Consider the following 19,188-nt stretch of genomic DNA (forward strand, 5'->3'; position numbering starts at 1 on the left):
ACGTTCCTCTGTGAGGAAGACGACGTTCCTCTGACGTTCCTCTGTGAGGAAGACGACGTTCCTCTGACGTTCCTCTGTGAGGAAGACGACGTTCCTCTGTGAGGAAGACGACGCTCCTCTCGGTCGCGGCGGTTCAGGTCTCCCAGCAGATAAACTGTCAGTTCCTCCTCAGGTTTCTCTCCCTGTGAACTCGGCTCAGCCTCCATTCTTGTGGTCTTCTCCTCTGTCCAGCTCCCCAATCTAAACCTGCTGTGAACCGCCTTTCCCATCATGCAGCGCTCCTCCCTTCCTGGCCCGGAGCTGAGCGAATGAAAGCGCTGCGGTGGCTTCAGAGATCACAGCAGTCTAAACAACAGGATTAGTGGTTCTGTGGTTTCTGCAGGAGGAGTCCAGACTTTCACATCTTGATCCTGCAGAACTGAGACACCAGACGTCCTCAGCGCTCAGGGAGGGACATCTGAAGATGTCCTGATGTTTGACCTTGGACATGATGCGACAGCTGTTCAGGTCCTTGTCTTGATCTGATCCAGTGAAAAACATTAAAAATCAGATTTTTGATGCTGAATGAAGATGCTGGAAGTCGGTCCTTGATAATAGTTCAATAAATAAATGAAAGACGTTGATTCTGCCAAACCACTGAAGTCTGACAAGAGGATCTGAACCCGTTTATGGGTTCTGACCCTGTCAGAGTAGAGACAAAAACTAGACATGTTCTGTTACTGGGTTCAGATCAGCAGGCTGTGAAGCAGTTGAGGGCAACATTAACAGAGCCAATGAACTCAACCTGATCCAGGAGGATCCAGGATCCACCTGAATCCTCCTGAATTCTCCTGGATCCATCTGAATCCTCCTGGATCCTCCTGGATCCACCTGAATCCTCCTGAATTCTCCTGGATCCATCTGAATCCTCCTGGATCCTCCTGGATCCATCTGAATCCTCCTGGATCCTCCTGGATCCTCCTGGATCCATCTGAATCCTCCTGGATCCTCCTGGATCCTCCTGGATCCATCTGAATCCTCCTGGATCCACCTGAATCCATCTGAATCCATCTGAATCCACCTGGATCCACCTGAATCCTCCTGGATCCACCTGGATCCACCTGAATCCTCCTGGATCCTCCTGGATCCTCCTGGATCCACCTCTCAGTGGGATATTTTTACTCCAACCAGATTTAACTGGTTTGATTTAAAGAGTCTCCACTCCTTACTTTGACTGGACCTGGGGTCTCTGCTCAGTTTGCTGCTGAACTCTGACACAGACAGGAAGTGAAAGTTCTGAGGGGTCCATAAGTTCTGCAGAACCTCAGAGTGGGGGTTCAGCCAGCAGGGGGCGCTAGCCTCCCCGCCGGGACCCGTCTGCAGCCCAACATGTCCTCCATGTCCCCATGTGGACCAGGTTACCCACAATCCCCCAGGGCAGCAGATGAAAGCAGTGCTGCGGCGCCGAGCGTCCAGATGCTGGCGGTCTGCAGACACCGAGGGGGGGAGGAAGAGGATGATGACTACGATGAAGAGGAGGAGGATGAAGAAGATGAAGAGGCCTCTGTTCCTCTGGAGGTTCTTTTTTCATTAAATCTCGGCTCAGTAAATTTCAGCTCCGCCTGCAGGGAGCAACCCGCCAGAGCTTATGACCCGGTTCTGACCCGGTTCTGATGCTGATGAATCTCCTCAAAGGTCAGATGAAGATCGCTCAGAGGAAGCAGAGACAGTTCTGACCTGGCTCGGTACTGGATCTGGTTCTGATGGGTTAGCAGGTTCGTTTATCAGAACCAAAGGCGGTTCTGAGTGAACCTGAGCAGCTGTCAGAACCTCTCTGGTTCTGTGAGGTTCTGTCACGTTCTCCCCGTCCAGATCATCAGAGAGAAGTGCTTACGGTCTGTTTGGACCAGAACCTGTTCACAACCGCTAGTGGTGTGAACGGGTTCTGACATGGTTTCATGTCTGAATGTTTTTAGAGTTTTGTTTTCTGAACCTCCAGGTTCTGGTTCTGGTTCTGATCCAGATCTGAACTGCATTATAGTTCTGAAACTCTCTGCAGGTTCTGTGAGACCGCTAGCTAAAGTGTTAGCTCTGCTAACGCTAATAGAGCTAATCATAAATATTAGCTTCAATGTGACTTCAAAATAAGAGCATGAATAAGAACAGAAGGTTTAATAAACATCCAAATCAAATTAGCGCTTTAGAGTTTATCCACTTTAAATTAGCTAAGCTAAGTACGCTAAATGTTTCCAGAGCTAACACTAAACTCTAAAATTAGCTTTAGCTGATTAGCAGAAGTTTTCCCACCACTGGTGGAAAGTTTTCAGACAGACTCTGATGAATAGAGTCAAAGTTCTGGTTCTGGTTCTGATCCGGGTCAGTCTGTGGCTCCTCTCAGTGTCTGCTTTGTGTCTGCAGGGCTTCAGAACCAGAGACGGACACCTGGTTCTGGCTGCAGCCAACAACAGGCAGTTTGTCACGGTGTGCCAGGTGGGTTCTGTTCAGCTCGGCTCGGTTCTGACCCATTTCCTCAGATAGTTCTAACTCTGTTCTACTAGACCTAATGACCCTGGGTTCTGGTTCTGGTTCCAGACTGGTTCTGGACCGGGCCACTGCATTGAAACCCTATGTTGTCACACAGTTTAACTCTGTCTGTTTGGACCTGCAGGTTCTGGAGCTGCAGGATCTCGCTGCCAACCCAAACTACAGAACCAACCAGCTGAGGGTCCAGAACCGGAAGCAGCTGCTGCAGATTCTGTCCCAGAGGTTTTGTTTATGCCGTTAGTTGGACCCGATCTGGGCCCGTGTGGCGGCCGGGTCACCATCTGGTTCTGTTTGTCAACAGGTTCATGCAGCAGAACTCTGCTGATTGGCTGAGGAGGTTCCAGGGCTCAGGTGTTCCGGTCGGACCAATCAACAGCATCCAGGAAGTGTTCTCCGAGCCGCAGGTCAGTGCTGGGATGGGCGTGTCCCAAATTTTCCTGTCCCGCATGGACGTCTGGTTCTGATCGGGTTCTGATCAGGCTGGTAGGTTCTCTATGGAGATGAACTGGACCAAATGTTTGCTCATAAAAAGTCTTTAAAACAGAAAAGAGTTCAGAACTGTTCTCACCTTGAGAGGAGGCGGGGCCTCACTTGGAAGGGGCGGGGCTTCAATGCCAAGGGGGCGGAGCCTCTTGGAGGATGATGGGAAATCGTTTAATCCAGAACAGCTTTCTGGATGAAAACATGTCACCATGGCAACTGACAGGCTGTGATCACATGACCAGCTGGTTGTCCTGTCACTGAAAGGTCAGAGGTCGTGCTGCGCTGCGTTCGCCTGTAGTTATTTACCCATGAATCAGGTGATTCCTGTGTTTCCTGATTTATGATACCATGTTTCTCCGTACAGATGGTTGGGTTCTGACTGGGTTTTCACCAGGGACTACAGAAACTTTAAACCAGTGGTCCCCAAACTACGGCCCGCTGGCCGGATCCGGCCCGCCTCCACATTTGGTCCGGCCCCCTGAACAATACCAGAGAGCATTTAGATTTTTTTTCATATACCGTATTTTCCGGACTATAAGCTGCTACTTTCTTAAACTTTGAACCATGCAGCTTATATGTGGATTTTTCTTCAACCACCAGGGGGCTCTATAGCAGGAAGTGAATCATTGGAAATCAAAATTGGAAATAAAAGAAGAAAGCACCATTAAAACGGAATTAGGTTTTAGTAGGGAATTGAAATTTGAGAATGTTTCTGATCAGTTAAACAGCATTGAGGGGAAAAAGAAGATTTTTCGTTTTTTTAAATACTGGGATCATTATGAGAATTTGAGGCGTAGATATTAGGATCCAGTAGATGGCAGTAGTGCAACAATAATGGCTGCCGTTGGACTCTAAAGAAGAACAAGCAGCAGAAGAAGAAGAAGAAGAAAGCGGCCATTTTCATTTAGCACATGCTAGTAGCAACACGAAGGATCAGCACTTTTACTGTTACAGTTACTGTTCAGAAACTACCGTAATCAGTTCAGTTAAATCTAAACTTGGCACCTTTTTCTTTTTCAACCGTAATAAATGTGATATTCAGTTGACCTGTTGTGACTCAGATGTTGGCTGTCTCTGCTGCTGCTGCATCGCTGTGGAAAACCTGGAGCGGCAGAGATATCTGAGGCTTATAGTCCGGAAAATACGGTATTTATTTCATTAATAGTGTTATTATTTATTTCCTGACTTTTGTTCTATGAAGAACCCAGAGAGGGTTATTTGATTGTTCCTTCTGGAAAACAATACATTTTTACATCTAGGCTCCTGCAGTCGTCACACTTTTTCTGTTCTCGGCCCCCAGCAGAGAAGGGGAAAGTTATGTGACCCTCACAGGAAAAGGTTTGGGGACCCCTGGTTTAAACTGTCCCTCCATGTCCCAGTGCTGAATCTCTGAGCCCGCCTCTTTCACACTAACTCCTGCTCTGAGCCAATCAGAGGGCATCATGGGTCAGTAGCCCCTCCCCTCTGTTGTTCTCCTTCTGAACCTCCATCTAGCCACAGGGAGGCCCTGCAGAGGTCATGGAGGAGGGGTCAGGCTGCATGTGGGTCTCTGATGGTTCTGCTCGCTCCGTCAGTCGGATCAGAACCGTCCACATCCTGTCCCTCAGCTCATCTGAGTGCAGGACAGCAGCTCCCAAGACCACCTGCTGCTGCACGTTAAACCGTGACTTTGTGTGTGTGCGTTTGTTTGTAATACCTTGTGGGGACGATTTTCCTGACATATACTACGTTGTGGGGACCAATTGGTCCTTGTGGGGCCTGGAGCCTGGTCCCCACGAGGGGAAACCCTGTTTATGGGTCAGGGGTCAGAGTTAGGGCTAAGGTATGAATTGAGTTTTGGTTGGTTAGGGTTAGGGAAAGGGTAAAGGTCAGGTTTAGGCTGTAGAAATGAATGGAAGTCAATGGAAAATCCCCACAAAGATAGCAACACAAACGTGTGTGTGTGTGTGTGTGTGTCAGACCGGCCCATCTGCCTCTCTGAGCTCCAACTTGTTTTCCACCAACTTTCTCTGTAACTGAGCCCAGGCTGGTTCTGAGAGGTCCTGGATGTTTCATTAAGGCAGAGTGAGGCATGCTGGGAAATGAAGGCAGAGCCCGTCATCCTGAACTGGGTCTTTGTTCTGGTTCTGGTAGAAAGGCTGGGATCTCCCAGCAGCTGCTGCAGAGAAACACAGCCAGAGAAGAACTGATTCTTTTTACCTCCAGAGGAAATCCTCCTGCTGGAACCCAACATGGAGACCTGCTGGTTCTGGACCTGCTGGGTCGGGATGGTACAAGGTCCAGTTTCATTCATTTCAGGTCATTCTGATTCAGTTCAGTTCCAGACCTTTCTGGCTTTATTTCTGGAGGAGCATTTGAGTTGTCCCAGCTGGCAGCAGAGGTGCGTTGGATAAATCCACCTGGAGCGTCTCGGCTGCACTTGCTGTCTTCATCTGTAGCGACAGGAAGCTGTGGGTTCAACCCCTAATGGCTCTGCTAGCGCCTTGCTGATGGGAACTATGGCAGGATGCTGGTTCTAAATCAGGATGCTGTTGCGTTTTGCTCCTGGTTCTTCGGGTTTTGAACCGGCCTCCCGGTCCAGAGTTAAACTGGATGAGACCAGTTCGCAGAGCTGAAACTCCTGACTGGATGGTTTTTAGGGATGGTTCTGGGTAAAAGTCCAAATGTTTAGATTGGTTCAGAAGGTTCTGCTGCTTCTCCTGAACTGAAACGATGATTTCAGGTTTTCAGTGTATCAATGATTCGTTTGGGTCCGTGAACCCAGAGAAACTCCAGGAATCCAAAACGCTGTATGCTCCGACCTCGAATCAACGCTCCACCTCAATGCTGGCTGATTTCTCCAGGAGTTTAACCTTTGACCCCTGCTGGATGAGCCGGGTCTCTTCCTGTGGTGTTCCTCAGGTCGTGTTTGGACCTTCTGCTGCCGGCAGCTCTGTTTGCTCTCCGCTGTGGAAAAAGCTTTATTAGCGTCTGGATCGTGTCGCCTTCCTGGCGGCTGTCAGCCTCCTGGAGCCGGTTCCAGCTGGAGGTGAGAGCAGAGGCAGAGCGGCATCCATCATGAGCAGCAGACGGAGCGCTGTCCTCAGTCTGTCAGCAGGTGGACATAAAGGAGACGGAGGCGAGACGGAGAGCTCCTTAATGTGCGATTAGCACCAGATTTATCAGGGGTGGCGGCATTCCTCTGCAGCCGTACTCATCCTTCACCGTGCTGAAGACCGGAACGCCGTAGGGAACGCCCCGGGGGACACCCCGGGGAACGCCGTGTGGGACGCCGTGGGGAACGTTATAAGGAACGCTGTAGGGATCACCCCAGGAAACAGAGAGTGCCTCAGGGAACGCCCCGGGGGACACAGAGCGCCCTGGGGACCCCGCTGACCCAGACTCAGAGCAGCGGTTCCCCTCCAGCTGATGGATCGCCTTTCCTAACTGCTGGATCGCAGCAGCGGCATTCTCCTGGTTGTTGTTGGAGCACTGCGTCAGGATTGGCTGGATTTAGAGTCCTGCTGACAGAAACCTGAAGCTGACCCAGATGAACCGCATTATGACGACCCAACGCTCCGGGGAGACATGGCTCCGCTCCGGATGAGAGCCAGCCTAATGGAGACGGAGCTGGTCTGGGACCTCGGGTGGATACAACGGGCTTCAGACATTAACGATCCAGATAAAACCATTAACATCTCAGACCTTCATGATGGAGACAGATGGAGGACAAAACACAGACCCACTGAGGGACATGTGGACCTTCTGCGCTTCCTCATTAGAAACCTGACCAGCAGGTGGCAGATTCATTTAGGTCCTTCATAAATCAGCAGAAGAAGAAATGCTGAACCTGGTTCCATGAAGCGGTTCAGGAAGAATCTTCCTCACTGAGGAAACGGGTCCGTTCAGTCCGGTCTGGTCTAGTTATACCTGCAGGCCTCCCTGTCTCCTCCTCCATCAGTGTCTTGGTTCTGGTTCAGGCCCAGCTGTGTGGTTTTCCTCTGGCGGTTTGGAAGGCGTTCAGCTTGTTCCTCTGCTGTGAATCTGAGGCTGAGCAGATAAATGGCGGCTGTGACATCACGGCGAGCGGCGCTAGCGCTGAGTGAGCGGATCGTAACTCAGCAGCAGAGGGAGTAAAACCAACATGTGAGCAAGATGTTCCTCTGCTCGGCGGGAGATCCATCACTGCAGATAGCAATGCCAGATGATCCCGTCTGACGGCTCCACTGTGTGGGCCGGCCGCAGCAGATTTATGGGTCCGTTCAAAGGTCCGCCAGCCACACGGATCTCCTACTGAGTCATTTAGCAGAACCTGGAGGTTCTGAAGGCTGAGGACAACATGGAGCTAGTGGTGGCGCTGTAGCGACGCTTCCGCAAGGAGAAGCAACAACAACGAGCTGAAACCATGGAAACCAAAGAGACGAAGCAACAGCAACGAGCTGAAACCATGGAAACCAAAGAGACGTATCAACAGCAACCAGCTGAAACCATGGAAACCAAAGAGACGTATCAACAGCAACCAGCTGAAACCATGGAAACCAAAGAGACGTAGCAACAGCAACCAGCTGAAACCAGTCCACTGGCCTCTGCTGGAACAATGTTATAATTATCATGATCCAAGTTCAGAAGATCATCCATTTCTTTGTGTTAATCTGGTTTTCAGCGATCGGGCTGATCACTGAAAACCAGCGATCAGCCCGAAACCTGGGAGTAGAGATGACCTCTGAACCTTCAGAGCCACATTAAGACAGTCACAAAGTCGGCCTTCTATCACCTGAAGAACATCTCCAGGGTCAGAGGACTGATGTCTCCGTGAGATCTAGAGAAACTCATCCATGCGTTTATCTTCACCCACATTGATTACTGCAGCAGCGTCTTCACAGGTCTGACTAATAAATCAATCCTCCAGCTGCAGCTGATCCAGAAGCTGCTGCTGCTGTTCTCACTAAAACCAGGAAGACAGAGCACATAACACCAGTTTTAAAGTCCCTACACTGGCTCCCTGTAGCTCAGAGAATAGACTTTAAAATACTGTTAGTTTATAAATCACTGAACGGTTTAGCACCACAATACATTAAAGATCTGTTATTGCTGTACCAACCGTCTAGACCCCTCAGATCTTCTGGTTCTGGTTCTGCTCTGCATCCCCAGAACCAGAACCAAACGAGGAGAAGCAGCATTCAGCTTCTATGCACCACAGATTTGGAAAAAACTTCCAGAAAACTGTAAAACAGCTGAAACACTGAGAGCCTTTAAATCTCAACTTAAAACCTGTTTAGAGCTGCTTATGGCTAAATTAGGGTTAGAGTGTGGGGTTTGATGTCTTTGATGCTTTTAATGTTTTTATCTTTAGTTTTTATGTTTTCGATGTTTTAAATTTTTTTATCTTTACTTTTCATCTAGTTATTAACTTATTTTTATTTTTCACACTGTCTATGTAAAGCCCCCCGGAAAACGTCCCAGTTCAGCGAATCTATATCTAGGGGTGTGAGAATCCTTGTTAAATGACGTTTAACTAAAGTCCTTCGGGGTTTAGAGTCCCAGTTGACGGTGTTTCAACTGAAAACCTAGACCCAGCCAGCATGCCTAGGTGGGCCCCATGTGGGGGAAAGGGGGGCTGATATGGGTCCCATATGGGTTTGTCCCCGGGTTCCACGATGGCCCCACATGGGTTTGCCCGTGTAGGGCCAGAGCCCACATGGGCCCTATATGGTGGTGGCCCCACATGGGTTTGTCCATTTAGGGCAAACCCTAAATGGACAAACCATTGTCCATTTAGGTTTTGTCCATGTAGGGCCCTAAATGGCCCTACATGGGCCATTTAGGGCCCATGTAGGGCCCTACCATTTAGGGCCCTACATGGGCCCTAAATGGACAAACCCATGTGGGGCCATCGTGGAACCCGGGGACAAACCCATATGGGACCCATATCAGCCCCCCTTTCCCCCACATGGGTCCCACCTAGGCATGCTGGCTGGGAGAGGTTGGAGTCCCTGTCAAACGGTGTTTTTGACTAAAGTCCCAGAGGGTTGGAGTCCCAGTTAAACGTTTAACTGAGTCCTAAAAGGGGTTTTAATGTTTTTATCTTTTTTTAATCTTTTTCAATATGTCTTTCTCTTTCTCACCGTTTATTCAATGTCACATGCTGTTTTTATTTTAATTATGTAAAGCACTTTGAAATGCCTTGCTGTTGAAATGTGCTATACAAATAAAATTTGATTGATTGATTGATTTCACGCAGAGCGATCACTGAACTGTTTGAGTAAACAAACAAACGAAAAGTTCTCTGAGCTACGGACCATGACTGGAAGGAAATGGTTCTAGATCCATCCATCCATCCATTTTCTACCACTTATCCCGGGTCGGGTCGCGGGGGCAGCAGCTTCAGAAAGGAGGCCCAGACTTCCCTCTCCCCATCCACTTCTTCCAGCTACTCCGGAGCTGGCGTTCCCAGGCCAGCAGAGAGACATCGTCCCTCCAGCCTCACCAGGGAGGCGTCCAGGAGGCATCCTGACCAGATGGCCGAGCCTCAACTGGCTCCTCTCGACGTGGAGGAGCAGCAGCTCTACTGAGTCCCTCCTCTCTCTGAGAGCCCAGCCACCCTGCGGAGGAAACCCGTTTCGGCCGCTTGTATCCGTGACCTCGTTCTTTCAGTCATGACCATGGATGAGGGTGGGAACGTAGATCGACCGGTAAATCGAGAGCTTCGCTTTTTGACTCGGCTCTCTCTTCACCACGACGGACCGGTACAGCGCCCGCTTCACGGCAGACGCTGCACCAATCCGCCTGTCGATCTCCTGCTCCCTTCTTCCCTCATTCGTGAACAAGATCCCCAGATACTTAAACTCCTCCACTTGAGGCAGGACGACCCCCCTGACCCGGAGAAGGCACTCTACCCGTTTCCAGGTCAAGACCATGGCCTTGGATTTGGAGGCACTGAGCCTCATCTGAGCAGCTGAAATGAGTTTCCTCTGCAGGAAGCTCCAGATTTACCTGAGATAGGAGAGGAGCGCCATCATGCTAGAGAAGCTGCTGCTCTTTAACAGCAGGACTCGGCTTAGGCTGTTTCTCTGATTCTGATACAGACTGATGGATAAGAGTCATTATTAGGACCTTTAAGGTCACCAGTAGGGCCATAACATCACCAGTTACATGGTAATGGAGCATCATGGTCACTGGTTGCTGGTCCTACCTGGTACCCAGCTCAGTGTTTGGGTCGCCTGATGAATCCTACATGTCCCAATAAGGCCGTGTCAGACGTCTGATCAAGATCTAAGCTGTGAGGTGAAACCTGAGTCTCCTGACTCCTCTCTCCGTCTGCTCATGTCACCGTCCAGTGTGGACACGGCTGTCTTCAGTCCTGTCTGAGTCTGAACCGTTCAGAACTGAAGGAACCTTTTGGACGACAGAAGAAATGTCTTCCAGGAACAAGAGGTCCGGGAAGCCTGACGGAGACAGAGTTAGGGTTGACTGTGAGGTTAGGGTTAGGCTTCTCCTCATGACCTGTGAGGTTAACGGGAGTTTCCGACTTGCTGCTGGTTTTCTCCAGAACCAGACAGTAGAAATCTGATATTTTCTGTTTTCTCTCACAATCAGACATAAAAGAGAACTGTGTTTGATTGTTTCAGAGCTTCAGGACTGATTAGTTTCAGACTGAAACCTGACTGTGACTCCTGAGGTAATGGACACGCTCATGAACTTTGACCTTTCACTTCCAGCTGCTGCTAATCTTCACAGCCAGGACAGAAGTTCTGCTGAGGATTGTCTAAACTTTCAGATTTGTTGACCAAACATGACAGCTTCCATTCAGCAGCAGAGATCTGCGCAGCATGTTGACACAGAAAAGAAGCTGCCGATTATTCCGTCTAGTTGCTCCTCCCCTGACCTTTGACCTCACATTACTCACGTTACCTCTGTTTGGTCTGCGAGGAGCTCCAGTCTCGGTCCTGCAGACCCCAGATGTGACGTTCGCTGACGCTTTGAGGGAATCCATAAATTAAAGGTGTCAGAGGCCTGTGGGCAGTTCTGGGATACATTTCTGCAAGTCTGGAAAACCTGGAAGGCCTGGAATGCCTTCTGCTGGGATTGGTCCAGTCTATGAAAGTTCCCCAGATGTTGTCCGCTCTGCCTGAGCGAGGCGGAGCGGCGAAAACGCTGCTGTCGCTCTGGAAGAAGAATCACCTCAACTCTGACTCCGGTTCAGCCTCCTGGAAAAACCTGGAGCTCCCAGTCTATCTCCATGCTGCTTTCCAGGAACGCCGAGGTTCCAGTTTGATTTACAGCTCCCAGAAACAAAATGATTCAGTTGTTTGGTTCCAGCGTGAATCTGGATCATCCGCCCTGTCCTCCCATCTCTTCATCACGCTGCGGTCCTCAGGAGGAAGTGCTGACGCAGAGCCGGATAATGGATGGAGCTGACATCGCTTTCTGGTTGCACTGCGACTCAGCTGGAGGTCAGAGGTCACTCTGGGACTGAAGCTGCTTGCTGCGCTTCCCTCTGGTTCACCTGCTGAAGCCGGGCAGAGCGTCTGGGCAAGAAATGTGGACGGTAACCAGGCCAACGGGACGGAGAGGAAGGAGGGAAACGACAGGAAACGATCAGGAGGAAAACCTCAGCAATCCCTGGAATCTGCTCCACGACATCTGGGAAAGAGAGAGAAGCTGCTGTGACGAAGCCCAGATACGCAGACAGAGCCGTGTCAGGACACGCTAACCAGTCAGCTAACGAGAGAAATATGTCAGGTAGAGAAACCGCTCAGCCTGATGGAACCCAGCGACAAACCAAGATGGCCGCCTGATGGAACCCAGCGACTAACCAAGATGGCCGCCTGATGGAACCCAGCGACTAACCAAGATGGCCGCCTGATGGAACCCAGCGACTAACCAAGACGGCCGTTGGACAAGGCTTCTGGATGATGAGACCACAGCATGATGGAGGAAACCGAATGGCTCCTACCAAATGAAAAGCACGGTGAGGGAGGAGTGATGATTTAAAACACATCCAACAGTCGGAGGGACAGGATCTCCAAACAGAACGACGTAAGACCCAAACTCCGTTGGAGCCGAACACCGGGCCTGAGCTCCTACATCCTGCTCCATCAGACAGACATAAAAATATGTCTGATAAGATTAATGATCTGAGCTCTGAACTGCATGGCATTCTGGGAGATGTAGGCATCAGCCCTCAACCAGTCATGGCTAGGCATCAACTAACTCACCTTTTTGTTACCTAGCAACTGCCTGTTGGGTAACACACAGGAAGGTGTTCTGTACCAGGTGCTGAGTCGGCGCTAACAGTAGCATAGCATGACTCTGTGCAGCGCTAATAGGTGAGAGCTGGTTGTTCCCGACTGGCTGGTCCAACCTGCTGGCAGCCATTAGGATTGTGGGAAATGAAGGATTTTGTAGGCAGTGTGACTGAGATCTCTCAGGACCTGAAACATCTGGGTGGAGGGAAAGAGAACTGGACTGGAACAGCTCAAGTGGATAAAAGAGGAAACTTCTCATCACCAGTTTGGGAAGATCTAGGATTTTCAAAACAAAAATCTAATTATCAATATGAAGTGACATGGAGGGCTTTTGTTGTGGTGTCTGTTCCAGCAGTAAATGTAAGCTGAGGCCACGCCCCCTCTGGCCTGAGCTAGCGTTAGCGTCTACCTGCTAGCTGGTCGGGACCAGCGGTCAGGCTGATGTAAGCCGCAGCTGCGATGCCGCTCCTCCAGCAGCTGGCGGGTAAATCAGGCTGAGGTAAGGGGCCGGGCGGCGCTGCGTGTCGGAGCGGAGGATGTGCAGCTCGCTGTCGGACCTGCTGTGTTTGTTGGAGCGGCTCCTCCAGGTTCCTGGCTCTGCAGATGTTTGTCCTCGTGCCCAAACGTCTCCAGATTCCCAGGGCTGCTGGGAGGTTGTGTGAGGACACAGACGGGATGATTCACTCTGATAGGAGCTGCCTCCTCCATGTGATTCCCTCTTTTATTTGTGCTCAGAGAGAGGGAGAGACTTCCTGTTTTCCTCCTCCTTTTCCTGCACTTTGCTCCCTTTGTTTTCCTTTTTTTGCTTCACTCTCTTTCTCTGTTTTTTCTGCTCCACTTTGGATTTTCTTCTTAAATCCTAACAGTTTTTGACACATTTCCACCTCCATGACTCATTTTATCCCCAGTTTTCCCTTCGTCAAACGCAGATCGTTCTTTGTCTGAGCTGCTGAATTAAATCTGAGGAACAGTGTAATATATCAAAGGAACTTTTTAGTACCATTCAATCTTTTTCTAATGTTTCAAAGTCAAACTTTGTACTTTGTTGATTTTTTATGGAGCAGAGCAGCAAAAACTAAGCGTTCTTATGAAGTAGACATAAAACAAATGATGGTTTTTAAACATTTTTTTTACTAAGGATGTTCTGATATTGATTCTCCGGTTAGTAATATTTACTCTACACTTTCCACACCACCTTCGTTGTTTCTCTGCTTCAGCTAAACACCCAGAATCCTTTGCTCCATCACTGTCACATGATCTCAGACATCACCTGACCAACTCTTGTCCCGTCGTTTAATAAAAACTAGAGTGAATTAAAACAACATTCAAAGCTTTGAACATCTTCCAGAGTTCAGTCCATCCTCTGGACCCGGGACGAGGACGGACCGAGACATGGACCCGGGACGAGGACGGACCGAGACATGGACGGACAGGCTGAGCAGTTTAAAGTCAGTAAATGATTTGACAAAACAAAGATGCTTTTACAGTAAGAGATTGTGATGGATAAATGATGGATTCCCTCCTTCAGTCCGGTCGACCCGGTTCTACTGGAACCAGAACATCTGCTCCACCTCCAGCTGCTGTGGTTCTGAGTCACACCAACCTGTTCCCCTCCTGGCCTGTGGGGGCGCTGCACCAAGAACCACTGAAGGAAATCGACACGAAAATCTCTGAAGACACTGAGAGCAACTTCCTTCTTCACCAGATGGAAACAAGATGGAGGATTTTAGCGGCTGGAGGATTTCTCTTTAGGCTAAAGACCAGGAGACATTTCTGCTGCTAGTGCTAGGCTAGCAGGTTAGCTTTGGTTGTGTTTACCCAGAATGCCTTGCTCTGTAGTCCACTTCCTGCTTTTGGAGCGGTCTCTGGTCCGCTTGGCGTTCACATTCAAACCGAACCAGAGTTCACTTCAACCGAACCCAGACCGAGGTCAGGAGGACCAGAGGTCAGAGGTCGATTAGCGTTCACATCTCACCAACCGAAATGGACTTTGACTAGACAGACGGACTGGAGTCGGGTTGAAGTGGACCGGACCTGGTTCTGTTTTTGGGAACATGTGGTCAGACGTCTGCAGAAGAATCAAAAGCTAACAGGACGGATTTCTCTCCTTTCGGTTGTTGAGGTTTTCAGGTGTTGGTGTATCTCCAGGTTTCCTGATTTTTCTGCTTTCCTGTTTAAAGCTTCCTTGTCTTTAATTGGTCCAAGTGAACAGCTCTTTCTGGATCTGTGGACAAGTTTACTGTGTCTGTTTGGGACGTTGTGTGAAACAGAAGCAGCATCTTTCTGGTTCATGTCTGGTGTCGATCGATGCAGTTCCACCTGGCAGCCTCCAGAGGGCGTCGGCTGCGTTGCTTCGTGCGTTCAGAGCCTGGTTCTGATTGGTTCATTGACTGCCTTGTTGTCTTGGGAAGCGTCTCTCGGAGTGAAGAACGACCCGTGCTGACCCGACCGGACCTGTAGCGGTGCTGAGAGCAGACGCTTTGGGATCAGGATCTGGAATCGGACCGGCTCCGCTCTCTGCTCGCTCCGCGGGTTTGCCAGAGCTGGAATGCAGCGAAGCATAGTTTGGTTTGTGAGCCATAATCAAATCAAAATGTGTCTGCATACTTTCCCATGGGGAGCGGAGGAGCGGAGGAGGGGGTCCAATTAAACGGTGACACTCGGAAAGAATGGCAGATAAACAGACGGATAATCATCAGGAATGGACGGAGGCTCAAACAAAGGCCGGAGGAGGGGAGGAGGGCGGCTACTGGTATTCCGGGTTATTTTTGGACGTTTTCAGAAGCAGAAACGTGTTTTTACGTAACTCTGCATCAGGCTGCAGCTAACGAGCTAACATACCAAAATGTTTCGGGGCGGAGACGGAGAGTGGGAATAATGCGGAGTCACATCTGTGGCTCATTAGGCTGACGACACCTTTTAATTCCAGCTCTCATTACGGCCGGAATGACGGGACCGCGCTCCGAGCCGGTTCCCAGTCCAGCAGGAAGCTTTGGACGAGCGGATAATTAGGAGAGATCTGCTTTAGCATCAGACTAATTGAAGGCTGAGCGTCATGTTTATGGACTCACCAAAACAAGTTTAAACATGCTGCTCCTCATTTAAACCCCACAGAGCTGTGATTGGTGGAACAGCAGCCAATCAGGACCCAGAGCACATCAGTTCCTCTCCTCAGGTCTCAGCCATGTTCTGCTGCTTCACCTTCACATCCCACCATTTCAGCTGCTGCTGCTGAGCGTTTCCATGGAGACAGGAGGTCACAGGGCCGCTGCACACACACAGTGATACACACACACACACACACACACACACACACACTCTGACCCGGCGGTAATCTGTTTCCCAAACCGTTTCACACGCCAAAGTTTCCACTTCAGACAAACTTAAATACACTCAGGCTGTGAAAGCTAAACAGAACCGGGTGGAGGGGCTGAGTCGGGTCTGATGTTTGCAAACAGAACCAGAACCTCCTGCTGGATAACTGGACCTTAACAGGATTACAGCCTGTTTTACTGCAGTGGAGCTGCTGCAAAACGCGGCGCTGAGTCACCATGGAGGAGTCAGCTGGTCCAAGCCTGCTGGACCCGACCAGAACCAGACCTGGACTGGGACCAGGACCAGCCTGGACTGGACCAGAACCAGGTCCAGGTCAGCCATCCTACTCAGCTGTAGCTCTGACTGACCCTGTCCTGTCGGGTCGGTGGAACCAGAACCTGCTGATCCAGACGGATCAACCTGAGCGTTTCCATGGAGACGCGGGTCACAGGAACGCTGCTCTGGTCAGGAGGTCTGACTCCATCCAACTTTTAAAATGTCACAAAGCAGAAAATGTGAATTAGTCGTTTCCATCACTTCCAGGCTGGGCAGGAAGTGATGTCATGAGATGGTGATGCTCTGATGAACAGAAGTGGAAGCTGCTAACCACCACGTAGCAGTGAGTTCCTCCGTCCTGGAGGTTTAGATGTAAACATTTCTCAGTGGATGATAAAGTTCCTGTCAGAACTTGATCATTTTTCTGTCTCATGTTTAAAACATCAACCATTTTTCAGAAAAGCCAAAAAAACACCTAAAGTGATCGTAAAAACGTTTGTGAATTGAATGAAGCTATTTTGCTTTTTCCTTCGACCTTTCCTGATGCAATGCTTCAAACTGAGCATAAAACAATGATAGAAACATAAAACAGGTCAGGACTGAGGTTCGCTTGATTTATTGTTGGTTTTGTCCCTGAACGTCTCTGAGCTGTTTGTGTTCAGCTGAGCAGCCTGAGTCTGGTCCAAACTGAAGATCGCCTGTCAGAGTCTCCTCTGCATCTTCTCTGAACGCTAAAAGCTTTTTCTTTAAAAGGAAAATGAAACGAGACGAGAGCCACGAAACCCTGAGTTTGACAGAAATGTGCTCAGATTGTGGCCTAGTTAAAGTCTGGTCCAAGCTCCATCTGAACCCTGTTAACAGATCAAGTTCCCATCCTGCAGTCTGTTGGGCCTTCCAGCAGAGACTCCCTCCGCACCAATCAGATTCAGCACCCGTCCATCAGACTCTTTATCACAGACGTTTTTATTATGCTGTGATTTTTAGCGGCACTGCACCAGGTGAGTCCTTCACGGCGACCTCTCATTGACCCCGGGCAGCAGACGAAGGAGTCGTGTGGGAGGTTTTATGTAACCATTAGAAGCTGTGATGCTGCAACATAGATCTGATTTAAATAGACAGCAGCCGCCATGCAAATCTGCTGGATGAGCGTGAGATGCTCCCTGACCCGCTGGGACCTCATCCAGCAGAAACATGACGGATGTTTACGACATGCTGCAGGTGGAAATGCATCGCTGCACCTGGACGGCCCAACATCACAGGTTCTTCTTCACCGTGAAGCCGGTCGGGTCGGTTCTGGAACCTGTTATTGTCTCTGACTCTGGTTCTGTCAGTCGGTTCGGGTTTTAGAGGAATCCTCAGAGGTTTGGGTTTGATGGAAAACCAAACAAACGTTCCCAAACTGAGATCCCAATGATGCTAACTCCCACCTGCAGGGGGCAGTGTTTCCAGCGCTGCCTCAGCCTGACGTGATTTCAGGTTGTAGTCTGTCATCGATGTGGCGAGTCACAAAGATCCAGCTGTTTAAGTTCAAAGAATAAAAATGTTTCTGTTTATATATTTTTGTATCTTTTTTCCAAAGCAGCACAAAGTCGGTGGTTCTGATCCAGAAACAACCGTGACCTCCTGGAGGGCCGATCTCGGGTCTAGTGATTTGTCCTGTTCTGATGCGGCGCTGGTCCTCCAGACAGAACCGGTTCATGTGATTTCAGGACCTAACCTAGAATATAACCCGAGGAAGTCGATGGAGTCGGTGTGGTCTCTGTAGTTCACTGGGACCAGACTCTCAACATGCTGGTTTGGACTGGGAGGAAGCCAGAGTACCCAGAGAGAGTCCAGCCATCCACAGGGAGAGCGTTCTGACAGGGATGGCCTTGACCTTTGAACCCAGGAGCTTCTTGCTGCTCCTCATCGTCCCCTGAATAAAGATCATCAGTAACTTCAGGATTCTCCTTCTGGTGTTCATCAACCAGCTGAAGCCGTAGCTTCCCAGTCCTGATCTCCATCCGACCCCTGCTGCCGTTCCAGCTCCTCTTTCCGTCCCAGCGGACCGCTGGAGAAACTTTCTGCCCTTCAGTTTATTATTTCCACTGACAAATTACATTTTGAGGGAAATCTAATGCAAATGTGGCCGTACCCTCTGTCCACAGAAACCATATCCGTGTCTCCGCTGGGCTTGTTTGAGCGCAGCAAATGTAAACTTAGACTCCGCTGCTCGCCATGCAAATCCACAGGTGGGTCCAGTTTAAAAGGAGCATGTGGTGAGATGTTCGAGAAATGAAAAGCCCAAATTACAAACAGGGGAGCCTCTTAATGCAAAACCACCAGAGGATAGATGGTGTTTAGATGCAGCGACGCAGTGGGTGAGATGGAGGTGCGTAAAACCAAAATCACCGTTTATTTTTCAGTAAATTTTAAAGCTGATGTCTGTTTACATCGTCTCCGAACACTTACCACATCATTAATCCTCCTGTTTGTTGATCAAAAACCTGAACTTTAACGTGCTTTCCAACTGCCTCGGTCCTCAGTGACGCATCTTCTGAGAATTTTACCATTTACCAAACTCAGAACGGATGTAAACTGAAGGTTAGATACCGGACAGAGCTTTAATTTGGGCGTGAGAAAGAATCATCTCAGTCTGTCGGAACCGTACGGGTTACGCAAGACATGCAGCTTCTGATGTGCTAAAGTCAGTCAGCAGCGTGGCTGTTATAACGGGGACTATTTCTGGTTTAATTCCTGCAGAATTTGTAAAATCGTCCAGAATTGGTGGAAATGAGTTCTGTTGGGTCCAACTCCACGTTGGGATTGGATCCCAGTTTCTTCCTGAACGGCATCATGGCTCTGCTGGCCTCCAACGTGCTGCTGGGTCTGCCGGCCAATGGCTACGTGGCCTGGATGATAGCGAGCGAGTCCAGCGGCCCCGCCGTCTCGGAGCTCTTCGCCCTCAACCTGGCCGTCGCAGAGATCCTCTTCGCCTGCTCCTCTTTCTACGTGATGCTCCACTTCCTGCTCAGGATGTCCCAGGAGGTCGGGGTTCTGGTTCTGAAGCTGTTCCTGCAGCTCATGCTGATTTCTCGGCCACTCTTTCAGACCTGCATCTGTCTGGAGCGCTACATGGCCGTGGTCCATCCCACCATCTTCATCAGGTAAATTCAAGGGAGAACTGCAGAAGGACCAGAGTTATTGGAACGGCAGAGTTCCTCCAGACCGGACCCAGATATCGGCACTGGTCTGGTTCTGGTGTCTCGGAGTATCTCACAGTATTTCAGTGTATTTCAGTGTATCTCACAGTATTTCAGTGTATCTCACAGTATCTCACAGTATTTCAGTGTATTTCAGTGTATCTCACAGTATTTCAGTGTAT

The 19,188-nt window shown here is 49.7% G+C and overlaps 2 protein-coding genes across 3 annotated transcripts in view; both read left to right on the top strand.

Moving 5' to 3' along the window:
- Positions 1-19,188, top strand: part of sugct (succinyl-CoA:glutarate-CoA transferase) — a 40,225-nt gene that overhangs the window by 6,875 nt on the left and 14,162 nt on the right. For both annotated transcript variants that reach the window (XM_007576316.2, XM_016663140.1), the window contains exons 9-11: positions 2,398-2,469; positions 2,648-2,745; positions 2,825-2,927. In XM_007576316.2, coding sequence (XP_007576378.1) covers positions 2,398-2,469; positions 2,648-2,745; positions 2,825-2,927 — 273 coding nt within the window. The remainder of the gene's footprint in view (positions 1-2,397; positions 2,470-2,647; positions 2,746-2,824; positions 2,928-19,188) is intronic.
- The window catches only part of LOC107833543 (chemokine XC receptor 1-like), a 4,850-nt gene continuing 3,036 nt past the window's right edge, over positions 17,375-19,188 (top strand). Inside the window, exon 1 of the mRNA XM_016663141.1 lies at positions 17,375-18,970. Within this exon, the coding sequence (XP_016518627.1) occupies positions 18,597-18,970 (374 nt within the window). The 5' untranslated portion in view covers positions 17,375-18,596. The remainder of the gene's footprint in view (positions 18,971-19,188) is intronic.

The sequence above is a fragment of the Poecilia formosa genome, unplaced genomic scaffold (assembly GCF_000485575.1).
Source record: "Poecilia formosa unplaced genomic scaffold, Poecilia_formosa-5.1.2 Scaffold404, whole genome shotgun sequence".
NCBI classification, from domain to species: Eukaryota; Metazoa; Chordata; class Actinopteri; order Cyprinodontiformes; family Poeciliidae; genus Poecilia; species Poecilia formosa.